The sequence below is a fragment of the Lutjanus erythropterus genome, chromosome 4, assembly GCF_056507025.1.
Source record: "Lutjanus erythropterus isolate fLutEry1 chromosome 4, fLutEry1.hap2, whole genome shotgun sequence".
Lineage (NCBI taxonomy): Eukaryota > Metazoa > Chordata > Actinopteri > Lutjaniformes > Lutjanidae > Lutjanus > Lutjanus erythropterus.
In genome coordinates, this window is record NC_139320.1 from 29,390,150 (window position 1) to 29,416,409 (window position 26,260).

General features: G+C 39.2%; 1 protein-coding gene and 4 non-coding genes across 5 annotated transcripts; 2 read left to right on the forward strand and 3 right to left on the reverse strand.

Moving 5' to 3' along the window:
- Positions 1–283: 283 nt before the first annotated feature.
- LOC146328518 (calpain-9) lies at positions 284–25,132 on the forward strand. The gene is made up of 20 exons (XM_084717558.1): positions 284–597; positions 6,743–6,812; positions 8,545–8,663; positions 8,949–9,082; positions 9,348–9,519; positions 9,685–9,756; positions 9,970–10,061; positions 10,206–10,280; positions 10,668–10,828; positions 13,103–13,260; positions 13,910–14,118; positions 14,500–14,545; positions 17,117–17,191; positions 17,622–17,682; positions 19,076–19,140; positions 21,226–21,294; positions 22,423–22,501; positions 23,358–23,474; positions 24,553–24,611; positions 24,870–25,132. Exons 1-20 carry the CDS (start codon positions 361–363, stop codon positions 24,894–24,896), a joined length of 2,097 nt encoding a protein of 698 aa, XP_084573684.1. The 5' UTR covers positions 284–360; the 3' UTR covers positions 24,897–25,132.
- Positions 15,247–15,319, reverse strand: trnak-uuu (transfer RNA lysine (anticodon UUU)). The gene has a single exon. It is a non-coding gene; the product is annotated as a tRNA-Lys (tRNA).
- On the reverse strand, positions 16,302–16,374 carry trnak-uuu (transfer RNA lysine (anticodon UUU)). Its single transcript has one exon. It is a non-coding gene; the product is annotated as a tRNA-Lys (tRNA).
- Positions 19,301–19,373, forward strand: trnak-uuu (transfer RNA lysine (anticodon UUU)). Its single transcript has one exon. It is a non-coding gene; the product is annotated as a tRNA-Lys (tRNA).
- On the reverse strand, positions 20,128–20,200 carry trnak-uuu (transfer RNA lysine (anticodon UUU)). The gene has a single exon. It is a non-coding gene; the product is annotated as a tRNA-Lys (tRNA).
- Positions 25,133–26,260: the final 1,128 nt, after the last annotated feature.

The following is a 26,260-nucleotide window of genomic DNA, read 5'->3' on the forward strand; positions in this document are numbered from 1 at the left end:
ATTATAATTATTTTATTCCTTAATATCATGCAAAAATCATGATAATAATAAAACATTTGACATTTTTATTTTGGATGAATCTCATTGATGAAGTGTATAAAACTTGTAAAGCGTTCCTCAGTTTGCATGGGAAGTCTTGAGGTCCATCAACATGTGGGAGTGTCTGACAGGGACAATCCTGCAGGACCAAACAGCTCCACCGCTCACACCTTCCGCCCAGGTGAGCATCTGCCTGTCTGACTTTCACAGAGGGCGTGGCCTGAAAGGAAAGTCATAAATTCACGAAGCAGTCAGCAGTTCGGTTCAACAAGTCCTGAAGCTTCAGTTGAGGACAGATCGGACCCGAGAAGAAAAAAGACGATGAGTCTGTCCTCTGAAGACTCCATGTCCCCGCTGGAGGATGATGTGGCCTCGGTCTGCTCCGACGAGCTGCTCGGATCTCACTCCCGCCGCTGGCTGGCGGACTGTCTGGACGGAGAAATGCCTCCGGAGAGCGGGGACGTGAACACGGTGGGTCGGGACGGACTGTTCGTGGACTATCACTTCCCTCTGGGAGAGCTGGAGATGCACTCCAGGGTGAAGTGGAAACGACCGAAGGTAAAGAAAAGAGAAACGTCAGATCAGTCCTCTGCTGCACGTTGGTTTCAAAGTATCAACACCAGAAAATACAGTTAGAGGTTTTTTATCAAAGTACAGAACAGACTTTCTTCTTATTTGCATGTATCAGCTGAGAGATAAGTTGGTGATGCATTCAACTATATTTGAATGTTGTACCTGATCCAGGTGGAGCTCATGTGAATTAGGCTACTTCGTGCACTGTTTAAAGGGATAGTTCACCCAAAAATGAAACTTACAGACATTATCTACTCATCTTCACGCCAGAAGGCATAAAGCTCGGGTTTAGTTTTTCAGTCTGCAGAACACTGCTGGAGTTTCACAGGAAAACAGTCTTCCAGAATCCACTAAACAGTTGAAGTGAATGGTGACCACTTTTCGAACAGAAAAAAAAAAACAACTAAAAAAACCACATAAAATGCCTCCAGACTCGTCTTCTGGTGTAATCCAAGTCTCCTAAAACCTTGACATGCACATCCAGTTCAGACTGTGTGTACGCCCATGTCAACGTGGCTCCAAGCTAAAGGATCTACAGTGAAGATTCAGGCTAAAAACATGTATTTTATTGTTTTTTCCTTTTGAAAACTGGCCACCATTCACTTCTACTGTCTGGGAGATTCTGCAACACTGTTTTCCTGTGAAACTCCAGCAGTGTTTCATGGACTAAAAAACTAAAGCCAACCTTCACTCAGTGTGAGGGTGAATGGATGATGACTGAATTTTAATTTTTGGATGAACTATCCCTTTAACAGCAAACAAGGGCATTAACTAAAGTTCTGTTCACAGTTTTGAAATACTTGTACTTTACTTGACTAATTCCATTTTATCCTACTTTGCATCTCCACTACATGTCAGAAGGTAATATTCTACTTTTTAATTAGTTCATTAAAATTAGGGTGCAACTTAACAATATGTCTAGCCTCATAAAATATTTATGGTTATTAATTAGGTTGTAAGTACTTTATAAATCATCAATAAGCTGTTACAACACATTAGATAAAGAAGGCATCAGTGACCTGTAGTTTGCCAAATAGTGAGCCCACATACAGTATATCTGTCCTGACTCATATCTCATTCTTACTGAGTTTATTTGTTTTCTCCATCAGCAGCATTTATACCTGTCAGCTTCATCACATATTTGTTAATAAGCAGGGCTGCACAATTGCAACAAAATCGCAATATGGCCAATCTCTAAATTGCAGAACCAGAAACAAATCACAATTTTGTGAAACAGGAAAAATGTATGAGAAAACAGCATTTTATTGATATGATATGTGACTTTTTTAATAAATCATGCAGCCCTTTTAGTAAATTGCTGCATTTTACTACTGTTGGCATATCTTAATGGTCAAAAAGTTTCATTTAGGATCAAGTTAACATATCAAATTACCAGATTCACTAAGGTTTTGGTGTTATTGTTTATTATCAGCGTGTGATCAGCAGCCTCCCTCATTATTCTCACAGGCGTTGATGTGACATTTTCTATCAGTTGTTATGCACAGTGGATATTAAGGTTGGTAAATTGTGATGCTTTCACTTTACGATAACATGTTAGTAACTCATTAGTAAGATTAATTAGTATAATTAAAGGCTCATACACACCTTCAGTTTCCTGTAGACAGATGCGTAGGAGGAAAAATCCATGGTCACGACAAGAGGAAACTCCTGCACACTGTACTTTACCAACTATAAACTTTATTAAGGATACGTTTTTTTCCAGAGGTTTTTCTTTTTGAAGAACGTGTCCAGTGATTGGCTGCAAACAAAACTATGTGAATAGTCTTTTTTTTTTTCTACACTGAAAGAAGACTGGAGAAGTTTCAATACTTCTTGGTACTGAATTATTTCAACTGATACCTTAAAGGTATTGAGTACTGATCCCCAGCCCTAGCTAGAGCCCTACACATAAGAATACTTTTACTTTGGATGCTTTACTTTAAATACATTTTGCTGATAATACTTTTGAACTGTTACCTCAGTAAAAATGAATGCAGGACTTCTATTATTTAGAGTATTTTGACGGTGTGGTACTGCTACTTTTACTTAAGTAATAGAGTTGAGTTCTTCTTTCTGATGTTGATAGGTTTACTGTCAGATAACTGTAGTGTGGAAAAAGTACTTTAAAGTCATTTTAAACTCGCATATCACAGTTTTTAATACTTCTTTAACTTTCCATAGTACAAGAAACCACAGAGGTTGAAAACGTCCTCGTAATACGTTCATATGTTATGGGATATAATATAAAATATAATGTAATGTGTTATGGGCCTTTACGTTGTTGCTCATACTGAAATCTGACAACTGACAGCCTCGTGAAGTAAAATTTACGACCAGTGATTTACACTCAGGTCTTTCTCTGTGAGTCAGACGTGACGTAGCATTATAATCACCAGTTACAGCCTTGTGTCAGATGTGAACCTGTTATTCTCTGCTGTCATAGCTGGGGGAGCTGCCTCAGTGTGTGGCTCTCAACAGTTATTTTTCAGTATATGACAGAGGAACAATTGCAGATGGGTGTGTTTCAGAGAGATCGCATGGAGATATAATGAACACAAAGAGGGACCTGCAGGACAACAGGAGGGAAAGAAAGAGAGGGACGCTTTGTCTGCACAGAGTTGTCCATTAATATACAGTCTCTTCTCTTCTCTTCTCTTCTCTTCTCTTCTCTTCTCTTCTCTTCTCTTCTAATAATTTAGGGCAGGTCACAGCTCAGTCAGGATAAGATAAAACCTGCGCCTGTATTTACACAGCAACTTTGTTGAGTAAATACATAACACATATCAAACAAAGCCGTCTCTGTGTGAAATAAAAGCAGCTCCTCTCTGCTGAATGAATAAAACAGGAATGACACTTTATTCACTGTATTACGGTCCAATGCAATCTGACCGTAGGCCTCAGCACCTGCAGGTTGGCATCATAACGTCTGTGGTGCACGATTTCAACAAAAATTAAACTTTACAAGCGTCACAAAGGTTGCATTTATCGCAGAAGTGTCACACTGATAAGCCTTTAGCTCTTGTTTCACTTTCAGTGAGTTCAGTTTTCCTTGAACTGTGGTTATATGAGGAACGTATCTACAGTCAGTGTCTTATCTGCAGTAGAAGAAGATTTAGAATATCTTTGCTTTGCTCCTTTTTCCGACGTGAAACTGAAGCCGATGTGTATCTCTCTCTTGAAAGCCACCAGACTCCTATGACAAAAACATTTGACCTTGCAGAACCAGGGAGATGTTGGTCCACAGCTGCCTCGATCTGTTTGTTTTTTACAGCCAGATGTAAAAACTTGAAATCATGCAATCGGTCATTTGTCATTTCTGGGCCTGAACTACTGTCTGCAGCTTATCTCACATACTACTGAACCCAACACATGTATCTGGCCATAATTCAGGAATTCATACACTTATTATGACACAATTTCACACAGATATCAAACAGGATAACATGATGAAGTGATTATACATTACATGCAAAAGGTCAAAGGTCAACTTCACTGTGACATCATAATAATGAGCTCTCCAAGTGAAGAGAGCACATTGCTCACTAGAAATTATTCACTGGAATCATACAAATCATTATAGCAATAACTTACATGTAATACATATACATTTAATTAAATTATAAAATAAAATGTTGATTATACAGATATTCTTGTCAGGTTTCCTGGTGGAGATCTGAACTCTTCTGAGTGAACTGTTTTTTAAAGGTTTATTTCAGATGCAAACTAACTTGTTAAAATACCAAAGTCACATAATAAAAAACAGCTTCAGTTCCCTTCTCTGAAAAGTCTTCATGAGGATCATTTCCATGCTTTTATCAGACTCTTATAAAAAAAAAAATCAGTGGCAAAAACAGGCACTTTCAGTGGATGTACTTTGATTGGTTATGTTGCAGCCATCGAGGCCCGTTCTGTGGCTTCAGGCTGACTTGAACTACTGGTCCAATTCCAAAACATTTTGTACCTACGAATCATTTAGATGTGTGAAAAAGTGCTTGGGTTAAAAAATACCAGGATTACCCTTTAAAATTTATTTCCATGAAACAAAAATAAAGCAGATGAGATAATTTTGTTCTCTGCAATGTCAGACCTGATTTCTGACAAGAAAATACCTTTTCAACGATTTTGATTCAACACATTTTTATCTGCCACTGAACCAAATCCAAGTATATGTGGTGTGGAAATCTGTTTCACAAGACAAAACAAAAAACGGCCACAGGTGTCAGTCCTGCGGGTTAGAGGAGGCGCTCCGTCTTTTAAATTGTTTTCGTAAACTTTATCTTTAACAGTATTTTCTGTTGTTGAGACAGACAGATGGCTGGAAGCTTTGCCTTCAGGTGACACTTGATTCCATCACACACGACTTCTTGTTCTTCTCGTCTGTCTCATCTACAGCTGACACGTCTCCATTTAATTTTCACATTCTGATTGATGTTTAAATAGTTACACCTGACCAAGTTTGCACCCGGAGGACCAACTGTTCATTTCTCTCAGTTGTAATGACTCTGATTTTCTATACAGACTGATGTTATTTCTGTATGTAACTAATATAACTAGAATATATTCACATTCAAGAAGCTGAAACCTGAGAACTGACTTTTTTTTCTTAAAAAATTGCTCTAACCAATTATCAAAATTGTTGACAATTAATTTGATAACTGATTAGAAATCAATTAATTGTTGCAGCTCTAGTTCTCAATCAGGAAATCATTTTTACGTTTATTCTGACACCACGTGAATGCAACATTTGTGATTGTGAGCAACAACTGTATAAAAAAAATGCTTTCTCAAAAAGAAAGAAAGGGACAAAACCAAACAAACAAAACAACAAATAAATATTTCAGTGTTTAGAAAAAATCAAGATGAGACACACTGATGGTTCAGTAGGTGGAGCGTGGACCCTGTGCACCTGTGGGTCCTCTGCAGCGGTCGTGGGTTTGGCTCCCATCTGGGTCCTTTTGCTGCATGTCGTCCCCCCAAACTCCGTCCCTTTCCTGTCCCTGCTTTCGTTGTCCTATCAAATTAAAGGCATAACAACATTACTGTGTTGTAGTTGCAGTTTGACACCTAGTTAACCAGGCGCTCTATCCTCAGGACACACACCAGTCCTGTTTAACTGGTACTGCTGACTGTCACACACACACACACACACACACACACACACACACACACACACACACACACACACACACACACACACACACACAGTGGCCTCTTCAGCATCTGTATGTAGATCACTGAGTCCATATTGAAATATTATCAGCTTTATTATTGTCGCTTCTGTTTCAGTTTACTGTAAGAGGATATGTACAAAATACACTCAGCTGCATGTTTATTAGTCTTCTTGCACCAAGATAAATCTACTGCAATAAATCCTACCTTTGTTTTTTGTTGAAACTGTTTAAGAGAGGGTGTAGTTTATGCTGCTGTTGGACTGTACTGAAAGTTGTTCTTACATACTTATTAAGGTTATTATATATTTTGTTTTTTAAGAATCATTAAATGTACGTCTATAAAAAATTATAATTATGGTACAACTGTCTGCACTTTATATTTATACTGTGCAATTACCCTCAGAATTTTTCCAGTGCAATTCAATCTCCATGTGCAATTATCTAATTAACAGGTCAATATTTTAGTATTTTTTTTATTATAATGCTACACACCATGTGTGTATTACAGCAGTTATGAGTGTAATTATCCATTATGGTCATATCTGTGTAAGTGAAAGCTGTATATACTGCATATAGCTATTTATTTATTTTTTTATTCATATCTGTATGTATCACTTGTTCACTCTTTTCCTCTACTTTTAACTCTTGAGCTGCTATGATGTGAATTTCTCCAGTATGATTAAAGTTTATTTTAACTAACATGACAGAGATGACTGGAGTTCTGTAGGACAGGCTCTGCACTCCTTCAGAGGATCACATATTGTGCCAAGTTTATGCCACATTGCTCTGATAGGTGATCTTTAATAATTATAAGCCGCTCCCTTTGGCACGATGCTGCAGAGGCGAGCCAAATCCTGTTTCATCTGTCGTCATCTAACTGTGTGCCTCTCTCCACCCCCAACTCTTCTTCCTCCTCCTCCCTTTGTTCAACCAATCATCAAACTCCTTACTCTTCCCAGGAGCTGTGTCCTTCGCCTCAGTTCGTTGTAAACGGAGCTACGCGCCTGGACGTCCGCCAGGGAAAACTCAGTAAGTAGACGACTACTGTAGTGTTACACAATACAGTGGTTTCCATAAAAGGGTTTTCCCACAATATGGATGAATAAGAAGCATTCTTTTTTTTTTTTTTACTTTGAACTGGAAACATTATAGAAATCCCACACAGAATCACCAACAGTTTTCCTTTCAATATATTTTTGATCAAAACTTCCACTTGGACTGTCCTGCTCAGCCTGCTGCGCGGAGATACAGTTTGTGTTCCAGTTATATTTCATATTCTTCTTTGTTGTCTCAGTCTAGTATTGAGATTTAAGAAGGTTAGATGAAAGCATATTACATGTTATGAATTTTCAAATCTAAAGTAATCTTATATAGTGCCGTGTTTTAACCCTGTCACAAAGTAAGGTTATATGAGCGTGCAGAATTTGTCAGCTATGAGTTTTCAAATCAGCATAACTCAGCTTCAAAGAGGCCAAACCATCTCTGACAGATCTGCAGGCACATAGATAAAACCTGATGCACCTGCTGCTGATGAAGGATGACAACAGCTATTGACCTGAGAGAAGTGAGAACGAGTCTGGCACAGGAAAGCCGCCACAAGCAAAGATGCATCATCAGAGCTGCATCCCACATATTTGTGTTGCGGTAAATTGTTTGGCCGTGGGGGGAAATTGGCAGCAGGCTGTGTCGTATTCAGCTCTCTTTGTACAGCCAACTTCTATTAGGAACAACTATATTTTTTACATTAGCCGTGTTCAAAGTCATATGATACTTTGTAGGCCCGTAAAGTTTATGCTGCTCCACAAATACAAACACTCCAGTGGCATCCCCAGAGAGCAAACAGTCTTTGTTTGATTGTCCAGGCTGCTGACAAGAACAGTGACGTTTATACTCACATTGCTCACATCCTTCTTTATCTGATCCAAATCATGTGATGAATCTAACATTGATTAATCAGGTGCTGGTTTCCACCTGGGTCAGCTGAACCGGACTGAAGCCTTCTTGTCATTGAGACTGGGGTTAAATCTTAACACTGGGTCGGCAGCAGGCGTCATCAAGTCATCTAGGCTGTTTCTTTGCCTCGCTCAGGAGGGTTTTAAACTTCTTACATAAATTGTCTGGATGAAAGCTTCCTGAATCTGAACAATCATTTTTGGCCTTTGTTATTTCTCTCTAAGTCGACGTCTTCTTATCTGTTATTAGATTTGACTTCTTGCAATCAGCTTTTTTTCTTGTACTGGCTGTGCAGCTTTCTTAATTTATCTCATCATCTGAAAAATTTATTTTTCTTTCTCTTCCATCCTACATAACACTGCTGCAAATAAAATATGATTAGCTACAAATGAACAAGACAGGGGGAAATCGTTAACAATGTATCCTAGTGACTAAAGATGAAACTATATGACATGCCTTAAAATTTGATTGGTCCAAATGATGAAAGTCCATTCTAAAGACTGGTCCTAACAAATACCAGCTTAGCAGTTAGGCCCAGTTGGTGCAGCCCATCCCTGAAGACAAAAACCTGCTAAATCCAATGTGGTCAGTGATATTTTCTCACTGCAAGCACCATGAACACCTGTTCTTTCCGGTTAGTGAACAGTGGATTATGGGAAACAGGTAATTCACCATTTGTGTCAAATTTAGGCTAAAGACAGCTGCGTATAAAGGCGCCTTTAAAATGGAAACAGCGCTTAGTAATAGTTGATAATATTCTGTTGAAATGCAGGTTGTAACTTGACCGTCTTCTCAAACCTGCCTTTAGATGACTGCTGGTTACTTTCTGCGATCGCGTCTCTCTCCGTGCATCGCCCCCTGCTCAAGAAGGTCATGCCACCGGGACAGAACTTCCAAGACGGATACAACGGCTGCTTCACCTTCAGGGTAAATACCTGAACGATGCCTAACATGCTGCAGTCTGTGCGGCGCGGATATCCAAATGCCAAGCCAGTATTAAAGTGCAGCTGTAGTGTAATGTGTAGTCTGTACAGACATGGGCTTTAATGAAAGTTACACAAAGGAACTTAAAGTTTCTAGTCTTGTCTCTTTATTTCTTTGTGTTGATGTTGAATACAAAAATGTAGCTTTTATCTAAGCCGATGTAAAGTTGGTGAAAGTAGACCACTGGCATTGTGACAAAAACACTTCTCCTTGTCTCTCTGTCTGTAGTTTTGGCAGTACGGTCAGTGGGAGGAGGTGAGGATCGACGACTTGTTGCCGACTCAGGACAACAATCTGATCTACCTCAGCTCCCCAGAGAGACATGAGTTCTGGAGCTCGCTGCTGGAGAAGGCCTACGCCAAGTGAGTCCTCGTCTGTATGTGTGTGTGTGTGTGTGTGTGTGTGTGTGTGTGCCATCGTCTCATTTTGATGCAAAATAAGAGTTACATTCATTATTGGGATGTGAGGGTGATGTTACACCATGAATTGTGACACCGTTTCCCCTAAAAGTGCTACGTCCTCAGTGAAGATACTTTGTTACAGTTGTTACATAACTGTAACTTCAATAAAAGTCTCTTTTACAGCTGTAATCTGATGTTTTTGTCCTCCCTTTGTCTTTCGTCCCAGGCTGAAAGGTGGCTACAGAGCTCTGGACATGGGCTTCCCCCATGAAGCCATGGTTGATATGACAGGAGGGGTGGCTGAAGTTTTGAACATCACCTCACTGCCCAAAGACCTGCCGGCCTTCTTCAGACACCTCCTGGCTAAAGGAGCACTCATCAACTGCGCCAACTGCAAGGTGCAGTGAGGACGGAGATGTTGACTTGTTAGGTCTAGTTTAAATCCCTGGACTTGCTGGGACACACTGAAGCAGATCATGTTCCCATTGAATGTTTACTTGTGTGTGATGAGTCACATAATTTTGCCTTTTTCTTCTGTGGGTGGATGTTTTTTTTCCCTCCAGGGTCCATTGGAGCAAAGGAATGGACTTGGGATCATGTTCAGACATGCGTACTCTCTGACTGCAGTAGAAAGGGTAAATGTCCAAAAACAAGACTCCATGCAATTCCATGCAAAAATACATCTGTGCACTTTAGAGAGCAGAGGAACTCTTTGTGCTGAGGCTACAAATTGTAAAATCAACAAGACTAAAGTTTAGTCATTTCAGCAGAAGTGTGCGTTCATCGTGGCCTGTTCTTCACACCGCTCTCACCTTTTCGTTTCGTCCATTTTTCTCCTCTTTCCCCAGGTGAAGACAGCTCACGGCTCTGTGGATTTGGTGCGACTGCTCAACCCCTGGGGCAACACAGAGTGGGAGGGACCCTGGAGTGATTTGAATGGGTTAGCACACACATACAGGAACCAAATTAGTCAGAATTTTTTTTCAATTTTATAACACCTGTTGTTTTCCTGTAAGCATGGTACATTGTTAATTTTGGGCATAAATATAAAAGTTCCCCTCTCTGTGTCTGTCTTTCTGTCCAGTCCTGAGTGGAACACAGTGAGCGACGAGGAGCAGAGAAGACTGGAAAGAGTCAGTCGAGAGGACGGGGAGTTCTGGTGAGTTTGTCGTGCCATTGTATATCTATTTGACGTACATCACTGGTGACTCTGAAGCTTGCTCCGTCTTCTGCAAACCCTAAACACATGTGCGAGTCAATTACAGCGGGAAAGTCAAGGCAAACAAGTCAACTAATCCTTGACATTACTTCTTCTCGTGCAAACGTTTTTCATTCTCATTTGTCGGGAAAAAAAAGTAAGAGGAAAGCAGTTTTCTTTGAGAATTCTGTGAATTATGGAGTTTTTTTTTCCAGTGATTTAAAAAGAAATATTTGAATAGTTTCAGTGATCAGAACTAGGAACTGACTCTGGTTGAATAAAGTTGTGTGTAGCCTCCAAAGTTTGGAAAGACTGTTCTGGCAGCTGACCAGTTTCTCTCTCCATCAGGATGTCAGTGTCAGACTTCCGACAGAACTTTGAGATAATGGAGGTTTGTCACCTGACTGACACCCTCAGCGAATCAGAGTCTAGCGTGCTGCCGTGGAGCTGCATAATGCATCATGGGAACTGGGTGCCGTGCATCACAGCAGGAGGCTCTCCCCAAGGGGGTAAGATACAAGATGGCGCACGATGAAAGATGTGTTTACTGTCCTGCCCTGTACTGTAACTGTTCACACCATAAGATCTCAATCTCTGACTGTCTGTAGGAAGGTTCACAGGGTGTAGTTTAATTAACTGTAGCTTTAATTGGCAATGTCGAAGATTTCAGACATCTGTAGTTACTGGTGGTAACAGCAGATGTGGTTTAACACTGCAGGTCCCAGTGGCTGCTCCTTCTTGTTCCTTTACTCCCTGCAATATTTCAAACTGATCCGCTGTCAAAACAGGCCCAAAATGACTGTTGTCTTGCTTTATGGATGCGTATTTAATGAACAAAAGCACTAAGTGTCAAATTCACTGTCAAGCTCATTGCATTTCCTGTAACAGCTTTATAATAAATGTCCACTTGTGTTTCGCCAGTTTAATGCTTTTAATTTGAAGCTGCAGCAGTAGGACGCGTTCTGTAAAGCATTTTACCCAAAAACATCGCCACAGACACCCACACACTTTCATTAGTGTGCCATTGGCTCTTTCACCATCGTGTTACCTCGTTCAGCAACAGAGCGTGACTTAACAGACATAAATCTGAATGAAAATCTTTGAGATTGCAACTTTAATGAAGCTGCAGCGAAGCAGAGTCGATAATAATCAATAAATTACCAGCAAGAGCAGTATTTCTGTTAAAAAAACAGGGTGATGGAAATGACGCCACTGCATTGTTCTTTGTGCCAGTTTAGCTAACCCCAGTATGTTTAAATCAATGTGTTTACCAAAGGTCAATGTGCCTTTTAATTGTAAAAAACACTGTGTAAAATGTATTATGTGAGACAAAAATGTGCAGATAATTTTGCTGTGCCTGTCTTCTGCCGTTCTTTGTTAAAACAAACCACACCCTTGGCCATTTTTTGCATAACAGGTTTTATTTGAAAATGTTAAGTCCGTTAATAAGGGTTAGTTGTCAACTCACATTGAGTTGAGACAAGTTTATTTGTATAGTAACAGTAACAACAACAGTAACCACACGCCGTCAGTCTGTCTTTCTGTCTGTGAAGGTGTGGTCTGATTTGCTCTAGTTGCTCTAGTTTGCTGTTCTGCTCTAGTTGTCATAGATGAGAACGCAGAGTCACATCACTCCACCAAACCCAACTGACACCAAAATGGCACATTTCCAGACGCTGAAGTTGGTGCTTTGTATACTGAACTTTATGCAAGAGTTAGATCTTCCAATAAAAACACTAACTCTCTGTGGTATCACCTGCAATCTCCATAGAGAAGATGCTCCAGGATATTTGCTCTTTAAATGTCCTGTCCTAACCACAACACATTAAGACTTTAGTTCTATTCACAACATAAATATTCTGTATAGATACACTGAAATTAGTGAACTGATACGACTAAGCCTGACTTGACAGTATTGACATTTTCTGGTCAGATAAGCTGATGTCATCTTTCGGATAAAATTTGATCATATCATAGATCGATGCAGAAGTGGTAGTGTGACACTGAGTGAGAATAAGTTTGTATCTGAACATAAGACGGTGGTCAACACGTGGGAGATTTCACACTTTGTAAAGGATCAGAATGTGCTTTTTGAAACCTTACATGTCTTCAGAACATATTAACCACTGTATTATTACAACCCTGATTCCAAAAAAGTTGGGAAATGTAAAGACTTACGGGATGCAAACATCTGCAAACAAACAGATTTTTATCAGCAGTGGTTTTACAAAGGGTTCCTGAGCCCATGTAGTAATTTTCTCAAAGTGGTGAACCTTGCCCCATCCTTGCTTGTGCATGTTCAAAACAGGTGTTTTTTAAACATTACACAACTTTCCCAGTCATTAGTAGGCCCTGTCCCAACATGTTTGAAATGTATATACACTATATATATATATGTGTGTGTGTGTGTGTGTGTGTGTGTGTGTGTGTATATATATATATATATATGTATACATACATATATACACACACATATATATAGTTAAAATAATATATTTACAAAAATCAATGCAACTGTTGAGGTAAAACATTACATTTTGTATTGTCTTTGTAATATTTTCCATTGGAATCAGGCATTATTACTTTTTATTACATTTCAATATCATTGCCGATAGTACTTTTCTATTTTAGTTTATTTTTGTTTACTTATTTTAGTAAATTCATCTTGCAGTATGCAGTATAAAGAAAAGTGTAGTACTAATAGTGTGTGTGTTTGTGTGTTTGTGTGTGTGTGTGTGTGTGTGTGTGTGTGTGTGTGTGTGTGTGTGTGTGTGTGTTTCCAGGTTGGTTCTGGCAGAACCCTCAGTTCTACTTCGTCCTGTCCGAGGTGGACAGCGGCTCAGCCAACTCTCGGAAGACCTGCTCCTTCGTTCTGGCTCTGATGCAGAAACATCAGAGACGCAGAGGAATTAACCTGTCCATAGCCCTGCATATATACCAGGTACATACACACACACACACACACACACACACACACACACACACACACACACACACAGACAGTCACATGATGTCAGTTCTTTATTAATAAAATTAAACAATTTTGAGGTACTTGTACTTCACTTCAGTATTTCCATTTCCATTTTATGCAACTTCTACCTGATTTCATTCATTTGACAGGACAGGTGTAGTTACTTGTTACTTTTTAAGAGCAAGGTTTTACATCAAAAACATGGACAAGTTTATAAAATGCAACCCACATATATCAAATATTAAACCAGTGTTTTCCAAACTTTTTGACTTGTGAACATATAATATGTTCTCAGTTCAACCAAAGAGACATTTTCCTGCTAAACATGTTTTTTTTTTCAGTAACTCCTCAAAAGTCCAAAAGCCTGATCCTTTGGTTGGGATCCACTGGACTAAATTAGCTAACTGTATATAAAGTAGTTAAACCAGCTCCACCTCAAGCAGCTGAGTGAAGTTAAGCTGAGTTGGTGGAGCAGTTTACTTTAAATGAGGGTTCATGGTTCAAATCATTGCTCAGATGAGACCAGTTTGATCACTGAGGACGTCCACGGAGGAGCTGAAAACCTGAAAACAGTGTCTCGGTTATTTGTGCTGCCAGTTTATATGCACTCTCTCTCCAGGCCCATCCTAAGAATACATACCTGTCCCCTGAAGAACTGAGTGCAAACTCCCATGTCTGCTCCACCTCCCATTACTCCTCACGTCGGGAGGTTGTTCTCCGCAGCTCCCTCCCACCAGGTCGTTACATCATCATCCCCTCAACCGCCGAGCCCAATCAGCAGGGAGAGTTCCTCCTCCGAGTGCTGACAGAGAAGGGCAACGCTGCCACGTGAGTCAAATATCAATCTGTGGATGGACAGAGTTCAGATTTTGTTGTTTTCGTGCCGTCAAACTGTGTTTTTTTTTTTTAAGTGCAAAAAGATGAAGAGGCCAAATTATGACCTCTAAATCTTCTGATGAGACAAAGAAACCTCAACAAGTTTGAGGCTACGTGCTGGACTAAATTTAACACTGCAGGTTTGGGAGGGAGATCTGAACCTGAGAGGTTCAGAAAAGCCAAGCCTAAGTGTTTAGTGCACTCATCAATGTCCCAAAAGAACAGCTTGATTCAACTTTAGTCTCTGAACTGAAGTTTTCTTGGGTGTCAAACTTTGGCATCTATGATCATAAATATTATGATTCTCATATGATTTTATACTTTTTTTTCCAGTCCATCTCCCAAACCAGTGCCACAAGATATCTCTTCAGCATCAAAGGTAGGAGAGAAGTTAAAACAGTTAATGAATAAATAAATAATCAAATTATTCACCTGGTTATGTAGCCTGGGCTCAAACAAAATTCATTAGTGTTGGAAATAAAAGCCAGGAAAGTCTCAGAGAGAAGTCTGGGTAACACAGGCAGAAGAACATCTGCTTTCTGTTGATGGACTTGAAGTTGCAGTTTAATTGACATCTATTTTGCTTAATTTCCTTTGAGCAGTTTGAGTTATTGTGGATTAAATGCAAAGAGAGGGTGTGAAGTGCATAGTTGTTTTCAAAGTAGGAGGCCGGCCTCCCTGCGTGGCTCTGAACAGTTTCAGGTGAGGCTCAGTGAATGGAAATGAAAAAATATACAAAATAAGATCATATATAATAGTGTAAATGAGTGTGATTTGGAGAAAGAGATACAGCAGTTTTAGAAGGAATTTTCCAGTTTTTCCTACGTTCCCAGAGTCAGAAATCAATAAATGCCTTTGGACAGACCTTTTTTTGGTGTCATCAGTATTCATCCAGGAATTGAACAAAACTGAGCAGGTACACAAAGGGAGAAGGAGGGCTTTTTCCTACCTTTGTTTCAGAGGAGGCTCACAGTCTCAGACTGCTTTATACCATTCAGTATGTAATTGAGACACAGCAGGTAATCAAGCTGATTGTTGTCCTGCTGCTGCTGTGAGTCTGAAGCACTCTAAAACTTCTCTCGCCTGAACAGGGACTTGAACCCTGGACCCTCAGATTAAAAGTCTGATGCTCTACCGACTGAGCTATCCAGGCTCTTCTTCAACTGACTCACATGTTCATCTCTGTGACCGACAGTGACACTGGCAGAGTTAAAAACAGTGGCCCACTGGTTGCAAACTTCACTGTGTCACTTCTAGAGGTGTCACAGTTTAAACTATAAGTAAAAAATCTAACATTAAATTTCCATGATTGAAATTAAAAGCAGGATCTGTGATTCTCCTGGTGACAGGCATGAAGAATAACTACACAGAATAACTATAAAGAAATATCTAATCTTCTTGTTTCTTTTGTAGGTCATATAGAGGCATCGGTATTAAATTGAAATTGTTTTCTAAGTTGAAAGCTCCTTGCAGTTTAGCTTTAGCTATGTTTAAAGCCTGCACTTTTCTGTGACTGCAGCAACATGCTGGCTTCTTGCAACAAACTCTCAAGTCTATGTCACACGTTTCAAATTACCCACAAGGCCACCTTCCCTAACAGGGGTCTGGTGGCTTTTTGCAGATGAGAACTCAATAGTCCAATTGTGACTTTAAAATCAAAAAACAAATCACTTCTGTACTTCACTGGGTTCACACTACACATGTGAACAAACCGAGGTCTCACTCATTAAAAAACTGCTCTGTAGCACCTCTAGAGGTCAAAAAGTCCAAACAGGATACTTTTAAGTGTTGCATTGCATTGCATTATGCCATTTTGCCACAATGCAAAGTGCACAAAGGAGACAGCTGCAGAAGATCAAGTGCAGAAACTGACAGTTTAAGTTAAGTTTAGGTTTAATTGATAGTGACATTAAAAAGTTGCACTTTAATTTAGCTTAAAGTTCTTTGAGTTCTTGTGGGTTTGATTAGAATGGGGAGGAGAATATACAATGCATTATGTGGGAAATGCATTCTGTGTATCATTAAGCAGATAGTTATGCTCAATGCTTGTTCTGTTGTTGCTGTGTGTCTTGCAATCTATAACTTCTCCACTAGATGTCACTAAATCCTCCTCAGTGGTCCTTTAAAACTTCGTTCGCCTGAACAGGGACTTGAACCCTGGACCCTCAGATTAAAAGTCTGATGCTCTACCGACTGAGCTATCCAGGCTCTTGTTAGATAATGGCTACATGTTCACCTCTCACACATCTGTTCACATCTGAACAAGCACACATTTTCCAGGAATAAAATCTGGAACCTCAGAGAAAAACAGGAGTTATTTCAGACAACGCCCAGAGCATTGTTAAACAAAGTGAGTCTCAGATTGCTTAACTCACCCACATGTGTGTCCTCCTGATTAAACAGTGTAACTTGGTGAGGCTCCTGTGAAACAGATTAGTGTAAAAATGTGTACATGTGGATTGGAGACGCAGGCGTTGGGTTTGTGTGGGTTTCCTTTGCTGTCTCAGTTTCCTGTAACGTCATGTAAAATGAAAGTGAGCTTGAATGCTCGTCTTTCTGCATGTGTTAGTCCTGTGATTGACTGATGAGCTTTTCAAAGGTGTACCCCACCTCTGGGATCGGCTCCAGCATGCATTGGGTTTGGTAATGGGTGGATAAATGCTGGTAACATAAAACTGCCAAATGAATAATAAAAAAAAAGTTTCCACCATGCTGTCAAACGATGATGTGTCCCACAAAGTTGCTACAGTTCAGCTCAACTGTCTGTATAATACATGCTGAAGTCTAAATGTACTCTAAATGCAACTGAAAAACAATGCCTTTCACCTCAATAAGGAGAACAGATATATGAAAAATATTGGCACTCAGGATTGATTTATCTCTCTGTGACTTCATCAAGTCAACGTTTATGCTGCAAGCATTTTTTCATGCTTTGTATTTTTTCTTGCAGCTTTCATTTCCTCACCAGGCTGCTCTTCCCTCTCCTAAAGCTACCGAACGTCTGTTCATGAAGCACTGCAACAAGGTGAGATTTACTCGCACACAGCTGCTGTACATCCAGACTGGAGCCAGATTAACTAACATCTGCAATGTCTGCGACATTGGAAAACACTGTCCACACCTACTTAATGGCAGGAATTCAATTAAAATGCATTCACTGAGCTTGTTGGCACTTTTCAGAGCTGCTCTGGTGTTTTAAACCCCACCCAGATACTCAAAGTTATGTGCAATCATTGGTTTAAACCACAGGCTTTAAGGAGTCATGCCTGTGTTTGAATGTGGATGCATGAAGAGGAGTGTGTACTTGTGTGTGTGTGTGTGTGTGTGTGTGTGTGTGTGTGTGTGTGTGTGTGTGTGTGTCTGTGTGTGTGTGTGTGTGTGTGTGTGTGTGTGTGTGTGTGTGTCTGTGTGTCTGTGTGTTATACTGACCCTGATGTCTTACGTTGTGTCATCAGAAGGGGCTTTGCAAACCACTGCACCTCTACAAGCTGCTGACTGAGGCCATACAGGCAGGAGGTCAGTGACGTCTCTCTGTCTGCTTTCACCAACAGATTAATAAACTTGTTCAGTCCTGCTTCTTTCAACATAAAATTGTTTTCCAGTTTGTAATTCCTGTAGTGATTTTGGGAACAAGTCACAAGTCATCCCTGATGTTGTGTGTGTATACATTCTCACAGGAACAACAAAACAAAATAATGTCTGATTTTAACATTTCTATGGTGGAAAACTCTTGATTTTAGTGCGTTTGAGGCACCTATAGTTTCTCCAAAATGTAGATAAAAACTGAGCTGATTCTTGTTTGCTGCAATCAGTTCCTCAAGTTTTTTTTTTTTTTGACCTACAGTATCTGCTGAGCTCAGGCTCACTTGGTGTTTAATGACACTTAATTACGGTTTAAGGTTAGCATTAGATGATTATCATTTTTACAGCTGGTTACCAAACTAGATAGTTAGTCAATGAATCAGTCAGTCGACCTCAAACATTTCTGCTCTTAAAGCTGCAGCAGGCAGCGATTAGATGTTGGAAATTTATCACCAGCTGCAGGATTTTGAATCAGGCTTTCACTGTCCGTGTCCTATCCATATCTTCACTCCTCTACTAACTCTTTATGGACTGTACCTGGTAGTTTTTTTGGTATCATCGTCAAAGTTTCCTGTCACAGTCTAAAGCCTGAGAAGAGATCCAAGAGGAGGAGCAGACCACTGGAATTACAATATGCTGAAAGGTTTTTCTGATTTTTTTTTTTGTAATGACACTAAAAACAAACTGCCTCCCACAGCTGTAAGTCCCTCTGTCTCCATCTAAAAGAAATCAAAACAAAAGGGAAACATATTTCTCCTGTCAAATCCCCTGCTTTTGGACGGCATCAGGAGGATTAAGACGTCAGTGTCACATCCTGCTGTAAAGAAAAGCCGGCACTGGTAGCCTATAGAAGGTGACAGTTCAGTGTTCAGAGGAACACAGGAAGCAGGACTGATGCCGTGCCAGGAAGGAGGATGTACAGCAGAGCTTCCGGATCAACAAGAGAAAGCTCATTTATATTTTTGTGATGACTTGGTATGACCACTGCATATCTATGAAACAGTGATGACATTTCTTTCCACCAAAAAAATGTGTTTTCGTTATCTCTTTGTCCCAGGGATCAGCACCCACCTCTACTGAAACAGGCTGTTTGGGAGTCATTAACATAACAATACCAATATTTGTGACACTAATTGTTAAGAGAAGTAGCTAAATCCCACCTCCGCTTTGGCATGCAGTCAACGAGTATTCAGACACTGAATTAGAAAAACACCCTCATGCTGTAATAACACTTCAACAACATGTCTAGGTGCAAAATTCACCACAAGTTTGCAGCTCTTGTTTGCTTGTTAAAATGTCCACTGACGGTCTTTCTTGTCGTCTTCAGTGTTGGCCGGCAGTGAGAAGTACTTGGCTCTGGAGCACTGCAAGAGTATGGTGGTCCTCATGGATGTATCCTTGACAAGTAACGTTATATCTGAACTTTTACGTTTCAGTATTCGCACACAGATGATCCCACCACAAGTTAAGAACTGATAAAAAACAAAAGATCAATATAAAACTCTATCTTATTGATCATTCTTGGTATAAGCTGTAAGGTGAAGGAGTCAGAGCCTGGATAGCTCAGTCGGTAGAGCATCAGACTTTTAATCTGAGGGTCCAGGGTTCAAGTCCCTGTTCAGGCGAGAGAAGTTTTAAGTTTCCTTGAAGATGACATAAACAGGAAAGAAGAGATGCCACTTAAAAATGAAAATTTAGTCCTGGAGTTTCACAGGAAAACAGTGTTGCAAAATCTCCCAAACAATGTAAGTGAATGGTGATGATTTTTCAAATGTAAAAAAAAAAACAGATTAAAAACATAAAATAAAAAAAGAAAAGACTGAAGACTCTAGAAGGGAATTTAATTGAATAAATATATATTATAGATACATACATACAACATACATACATACACATACAGCAGCGTTAAAATAAAATAATAAAATAAAATAATGATAATAAAATAATAATAATGATAATGACTGAATTTTCATTGTTGGATGAACTATCTCTTTAAGTTCTTTGCTGACTGCTACTTTGCACTGTGTGCTTTACTTAAGTCACAATCTCTAAGTCAGTGTCTATACTCAAGTAAAAATAATTAATGGCATAAACAGGCTATAGTCATTATTTGTGCCTCAAATCTAGCAGCAACTTACAGCTGCAAACAAATAAAAAAAAAAGTGGAGATGAAGACCTTTGGAAAAAAAAGAGAAAATCTTAACAAGAAAAAAAACACCGATAATAGCATTATACAGTTGCAGTTTGGTGGATGTACCTGCTGCATAATTTCCCTACAGTACATTAATTTCTTGTTACTAGCATGTATATATGTTCTTCTTAGCAAATACCTGATCATTGATTTTCCTTTTGCTGAGTCATGCATTTTAAAACTTCTCTCGCCTGAACAGGGACTTGAACCCTGGACCCTCAGATTAAAAGTCTGATGCTCTACCGACTGAGCTATCCAGGCTCTTGTTGAGGAAGTCCCCCTTCTTAAGGCTCTCCCTTTTCTTCTTCTTCCTCTTCCTGGTTGTCATAGTTGTAGCAGTAGTCGCAGTAGTGTTGTAATCGTAAGAAAATACAAAGAATCTGAGACCTCAAAATGAGACAGCAAAAATTCCAAGTCAGGACAGGATGATATACATCACGTTAATACCTTCATTCACACAGTGCTTTTCAAAACAAGTGACAAAGCACTTTACATACAATAAGAAAAGATCAATAGGCAAAGTTAATAAGATAATATCATTCATTAAGAAATCATATATGAAATAGTGAGTTTTTAAAAGTTACTTAGAAGGAGACAGTGTTAGTTTCCCTGATCTCCTCCAGCAAGTCATTCCACAGGTGAGGGGCCCAAACAGCAAAGATCTGGTTACCTTTGGTTTTCTGGTTTGACTGAGGAAGGGTCAGGAACGACCCACTAGAGAAGCTCAGGTTGCATTTAGGCTTGTAGGAGCTCAAGAGGGCAGTTATGTGTTCTGGAGGTAACCCCCTACAAGCCTTAAACATGTTTAAAATCTATTCTAGGTCCAGTGTGATTTTAGTGATTTTAAAATTGGTGTAATGTGTAAATTTATATTTGCACTGTGTTTAAAACCTGCTAGATAGTTCACACACTAGTCATCTCTCCAGTAAGACTGATACACCTGCCTCCCTGACAGGAGTCTGTTATTTTGTTCACCCCTTTTATATCAAAGCAGGAAGGTTGAATAACAGAGACATCTGTCTGTATAATGCAATTAAGCAGCACCACAAACTGCAGCTTCAGAATCAGAAACAGCTGCGACAAAAACTAAACATTATAACCTCCATTTATTGCAGGTCTGTTGTATTAGATTGCATTAGCTTTAGCTATGTGTAGCTTATAAACCGGCAGTGTATTTATTCATTTTTAAACTGTGCGTGTCTTTCAGCAGCTGACTCAGTATCTCAGCTCTCTCTGTCGTGTTGGATTCATCTGGTTAATTTCCTTGACCTCGTTGTTTTCTCCAGAGTCAAGGCATCGCTCAGCTCAACCTGGAGGAGTTCCGGAGTCTGTGGGACAAGATCAGGAGGTGGACGGTGAGGTTATCAACACAACACGACAGTAACAACACAGAACTGTTAATATGATGGCTGAAGTGGAAGCTGCAAAAATCTGCCTGTGTATAGAAGTAGAGACGTCAGTCCCCAAATACACTCCTCGTATCTGTCGTTTAAGTTTGCAAAATAAATGAATGAACATGACTGAGATTATGACGTCCCAGAAAAATAATGCAGAACAGATCTCTAGATTGGTTCTGTGTAAATGAGAAAACTATTTATCAAACAGTGGTTTGAAGAATTGCTCCTTAATTGAAAAACCTTGTATTTCTTTGTGAGCACTGCGCAGCAGGAGGACTGTCATTTTAAGTTTAAACTCGTTGTATTAGATTAAAACCAACCATATTTTACTCTTATGTTGCTCAGGGGATTATGACAAATCCCTTAAGTGAGGCAAAACATGGGAAATATTTGGATTACAGAAATAATTTCCTTTTTTCCATCATACTGCAAAACACCTCAGAGCGCCATCTAGTGGGCCACAAAAGCTGGGACGCTGCCAAACTATTGGATTAAAATGAAAAGGATATTTTATGTTGTTTACAAAGCTATTTTTTAAAATATCTAAATGTGCTGAAGAATTCACATAAATTAAAGAAACATCAAATTAAAATCGAGTACAGACAGACATGTTTTATCACTGTTACAAAGCGAATGTTTCCATGGACGCAGTGACGCAAAATGGATCATTTTCTGAAATCAGAAAGTGACGTTGGAAACAACCCTGCTGCAGTAAAAGCTCCAAAGAGTGTGGTGAGGAAATATGATCCTGAATAAATTAAATTTAGATTCTTGTTGTGTCACAGCCCAGTTTACTTTTTCTTCTTTTTTGTCAAACCTTGAGTTTTTTTTCTTGTTTATTTGGGAAGGTGGTCCTTGTGAGAACTCTTGCTCTAAAACATACTGCATGTGTGTGTCAGTTGGTCTTAACACATCTTTTTTTCAATCTTTCCATTATTGAGCAGCATGCCATTAATAAAATAAGCTCAAGTTGTTGTTTTGAGACTGTAGGTTTAAATAATTAACTAACTAACATTCTGCAGAAGTGAACTCAGTGTACGTGCAGTTATCCATACATTCAGCATGTTGTGGTTAATCTCTCCTCAGGATATCTTCCTCGTGTTCGACAAGAACAAAACTCATCACCTTGAGTATCAAGAGGTCGCCCCGGCTCTGAAGGCAGCAGGTAGGACAGAGGACATAAATAGATAAATAGTTCATTGACACTTATCTGCTGTATCCAGAGGTTAATGTGTAACGTGTGTGCAGCCTTAGCTGGATTCTCAGTTTGGTGTTCTGGTTCCACATCTGGCAGGAATACTTATGTGACCAGCAGGGGGAGCCAGACCACCTGTATTTACCTCTTCCTCTGCATAGTTAATTCACAAAGGTGGAAGTCACTCCTTATAGTCACTTCAGCAACCTTAAATTATATATATATGCATGAGGAAAGCAAGTTTATACAAAAGTAATCTAGTTCACTTCACTAGATTTAGATTAAAGTGTAGAGTACAAACGCTGGATAACTGTGCTTTGAAGCACGGTCAGAGAAGAGATTTCTGGCCGTCCTTTGTTAGTGCACTTTATTTTGAAATGTTTAACACTTAAATAATGTAGAGTGGACTTTGTCCTCTCAGCCGTTTGAAGTCATGAAAATCACACCCGTCATTTGGTTCACCTCTAATAAGTCACTGTTTAAGAATACAGTTTGAGTTACTTTTTACTTTTAATCAAGTAAATTATTAAACCGCTACTTTTGCTTTGACTTACTGTAAATGAAAAAACACCAGTAGGTCAGTGAAATATTAGTGAGGGAGTAGTGTTACACATAATCTAAGTCTTCCTATTCATAATGTTTTGGTTGGTGCACTGTTATGAACTGAGCCCTGGTAGATACCTGCACATATGTGAATTTAAACGGGTCCACTGACAGTTCTGAGTCTCCCAGGAGAAACTGCCCCCCCCCCCCCCCGCTGTCACTACATCCATTCAATAATTTTTTTCTGACCCGTGTCTGTTTGTCTGGTCTGTCTCTGCTGCAGGCATCATGGTGGATGATTTGATAATGCAGCTGGTTGGACTGAGATACACGGAGCCCAACATGACCATCAGTTACCCTGGCTTCCTGTACCTGCTGATGAAACTGGAGAGCATGATCCGTAAGGGAGGGAGATGATCAAAGAGGGAGGAAGAAGACACATATTGTCACAGTCTTTATAAAATGCTGAGGAGCTGGATAATACGGTTGCTGTAACTGCTATATTTAGAGAGGTTATAATTAGAAACAATGACATGTCTGATCAATTTAGTTGTTGCGTAAAAAAATTCATCCAACAAATCCTGCAGGCAGTTGCCACCGCAAGCCCAGCAAGTACAGTTTTCCACATTAGGAAGTTTGTATTAACAGTAATGATGTGAACACATCAAAAGGCTTCAGGGAAAAGAAGATGAGCAGAGAGATGTTTTCATGTTTAAAGCTAGAACAGAAATCAGTGGAGACGATGTTTGAAGTCAAAGAAAAATCAGGAAAAATAGCATAGCATGAATATTTAAAGGTCCGGTGTGTAGGATTTACAGGGAATTATTGGTAGAATATGACAGAAATGGAATATAAGTGTGTTTCATTAGTGTATAATCACCTGAAAATGAGAACTGTGTTTTCGTTACCTTAGAATGAGCACTTTATATCTTCAGAGGGCATCAGTCCTCCTCCACAGAGGCCGAAATATTGCACCACCATGTTTCTACAGTAGTCCTACAAGCTTGGATGGGGAGGGTGAGGCGAGTCAGTGGCAATCCGCAAACTCAACCCAAGATGCCACTAAGTACTACACACTGTTATTTATTTATTTATTTAAAAAGGACGGTGAGTGTTTTTCAGTAGGTCAAGTTTTTTTTATGTGCCTTTGTGAGAATGATTAAACCTTTTTGGGCATTATCAACTAAAACCAATCAACTAATCAGTTGGCTACGATTCTATTAAATCTCTCTGACTTTTATACATTTTATTACCATGCATTTATCAGAATCCCAATCACAAATACTTTATTGATCCCGGGGAGAAACTGTCAAAACGAGCAGGAGAACTGCACGGTTGGCACATGTGCACGATTTTTTATCTATAAAGTTCAACCAAAATCTGGTGGCAAAGCTGATGTGTAGGTTTCACCTCATAATTATTTGTCAGCAAAGTTCATATTTTTTTGAATTGTTCATTGTTTTTGTCCTCTTTTGCAGACAAATTTCAATCGTACGACATGGTGGGAATGGGAGCTGTAACCGTCAGCTACAGACAGGTGTGAACATATAATTATATCTGACTGACTCCTTCCTCTTTATTTGCTTCAGTAGCTTGAAAAGAGAAATGAGAAAAAAAAAACAGAGGCAACAGGTGTGATTTGACACATTTATTTTACTTTTATACAGGAAATGTGAATAACTTTAATAGCAACATCACAGTTTGGCAGGTTCTTCATGAAGCCTGTCAAATATGAAAATAAAGTATATTGATATTCAGGATGGCCAGGTGATTTCTGTTCTCTGATTGGTTCCAGTGGCTCCACATGACCATGTACAACTGACCTGTCCTGGTCCACTGAGACGGATTCATCAGGATCTGCTTCGTCTGTTTCTGCTCTTGTGTTTTTCGTGCACAATTTTAATGTGTAGTGTTTGTTTTTGACATTTCAGATGTATGAAAGTAGATGTACAGTGTAGTTCAATGATAGAAACAAGTAGCAAACAAAAAACTTCTCTTGCCATTTATTTTTCCTCTTGTATGTTTCCATCATAAAGTCAAACAGTAACAATAGAAACATCGATACAGTTTATTTTGATATATTTGATCTATGTATGTCTATATTAAGATCTCAAACTGTAATTCTTTTCATATCAATAAGTTTATTAGTTGATTTATCATTTAGTTCACTACAGTGATCATTTCAATATTCATCTGTCTAATATTAAGGATTGATGCCTTGTACATGATTGTAAAAATGTGTATAAAGTGGTTTTTAAGGGATTTCTTAAATATTGTCAAATGTTGGGCTTGTTGGGTTTCAGCATAATGCTTTGTGAATAAACAATATAGAAAGAATTCATTTGTTTGATTGTTACCAGCACACATATTCTCAGACGGTGTTGTGTTTAATATTGTCTTAAATAATATATTAAAAGAGTAAATCACCCAAAAATGAATAGAAGGTCGGGTTTGTTTTGTTAGTCCACGAAAAGCTGCTGGAGTTTCACAGGAAAATGGTGTTGCAGAATCTCCCAACGATGTCAGTGAATGGTGACCAGTTTTCAAACATAAAAAACAACAGGAAAAAATAAAACATAAAATGCCTTCATACTGCTCCAAGCTAAGGATCTACAGTAAAGGTTCAGACACAACTTGGCATGTCAGGGCTTTAGGAAACTTGGATCACGCCAGACGCACAGTATGGATGTATTTTATGTTTTTGTTTTGTTTTTTTTTTACGTTTGAAAACTGGTCACCATTCACTTCCATCGTTTCTGCTACTTCCATTGATTCTGCAGCGCCGTTCTCCTGTAAAACAGAGTTTTGTGGACTAAAAAACTAAACCCAACCTTCAATCAGAATGAGGGTGAGTAGATAATGATTGAGTTTTCATTTTTAGATGAACTATTCCTTTGCCCCCTGTAGAGAAGATATGTAAAGGTAAACAATATAGAAATCAAGAAGTTAAATACATGACCTGTCCCAGTGTGCTGCTTGCACTTTGGTTGGTTTTAAGCACTTAAAAGTTTATTAAAACCGTTGTGCTGTCGTTTGTGTACTGTTTGTGTAAGTATGCAAGTCATCCTGTGGTGTCACGAATAAGGACTCCCTCTTCTTCCTCTGACCTCAGTCAGACCTCAGAGTTACAACAAACACTTTTGGTGCTTCTGAATGTTTATGTTATCTGTTTTATTGGTTTCTTTG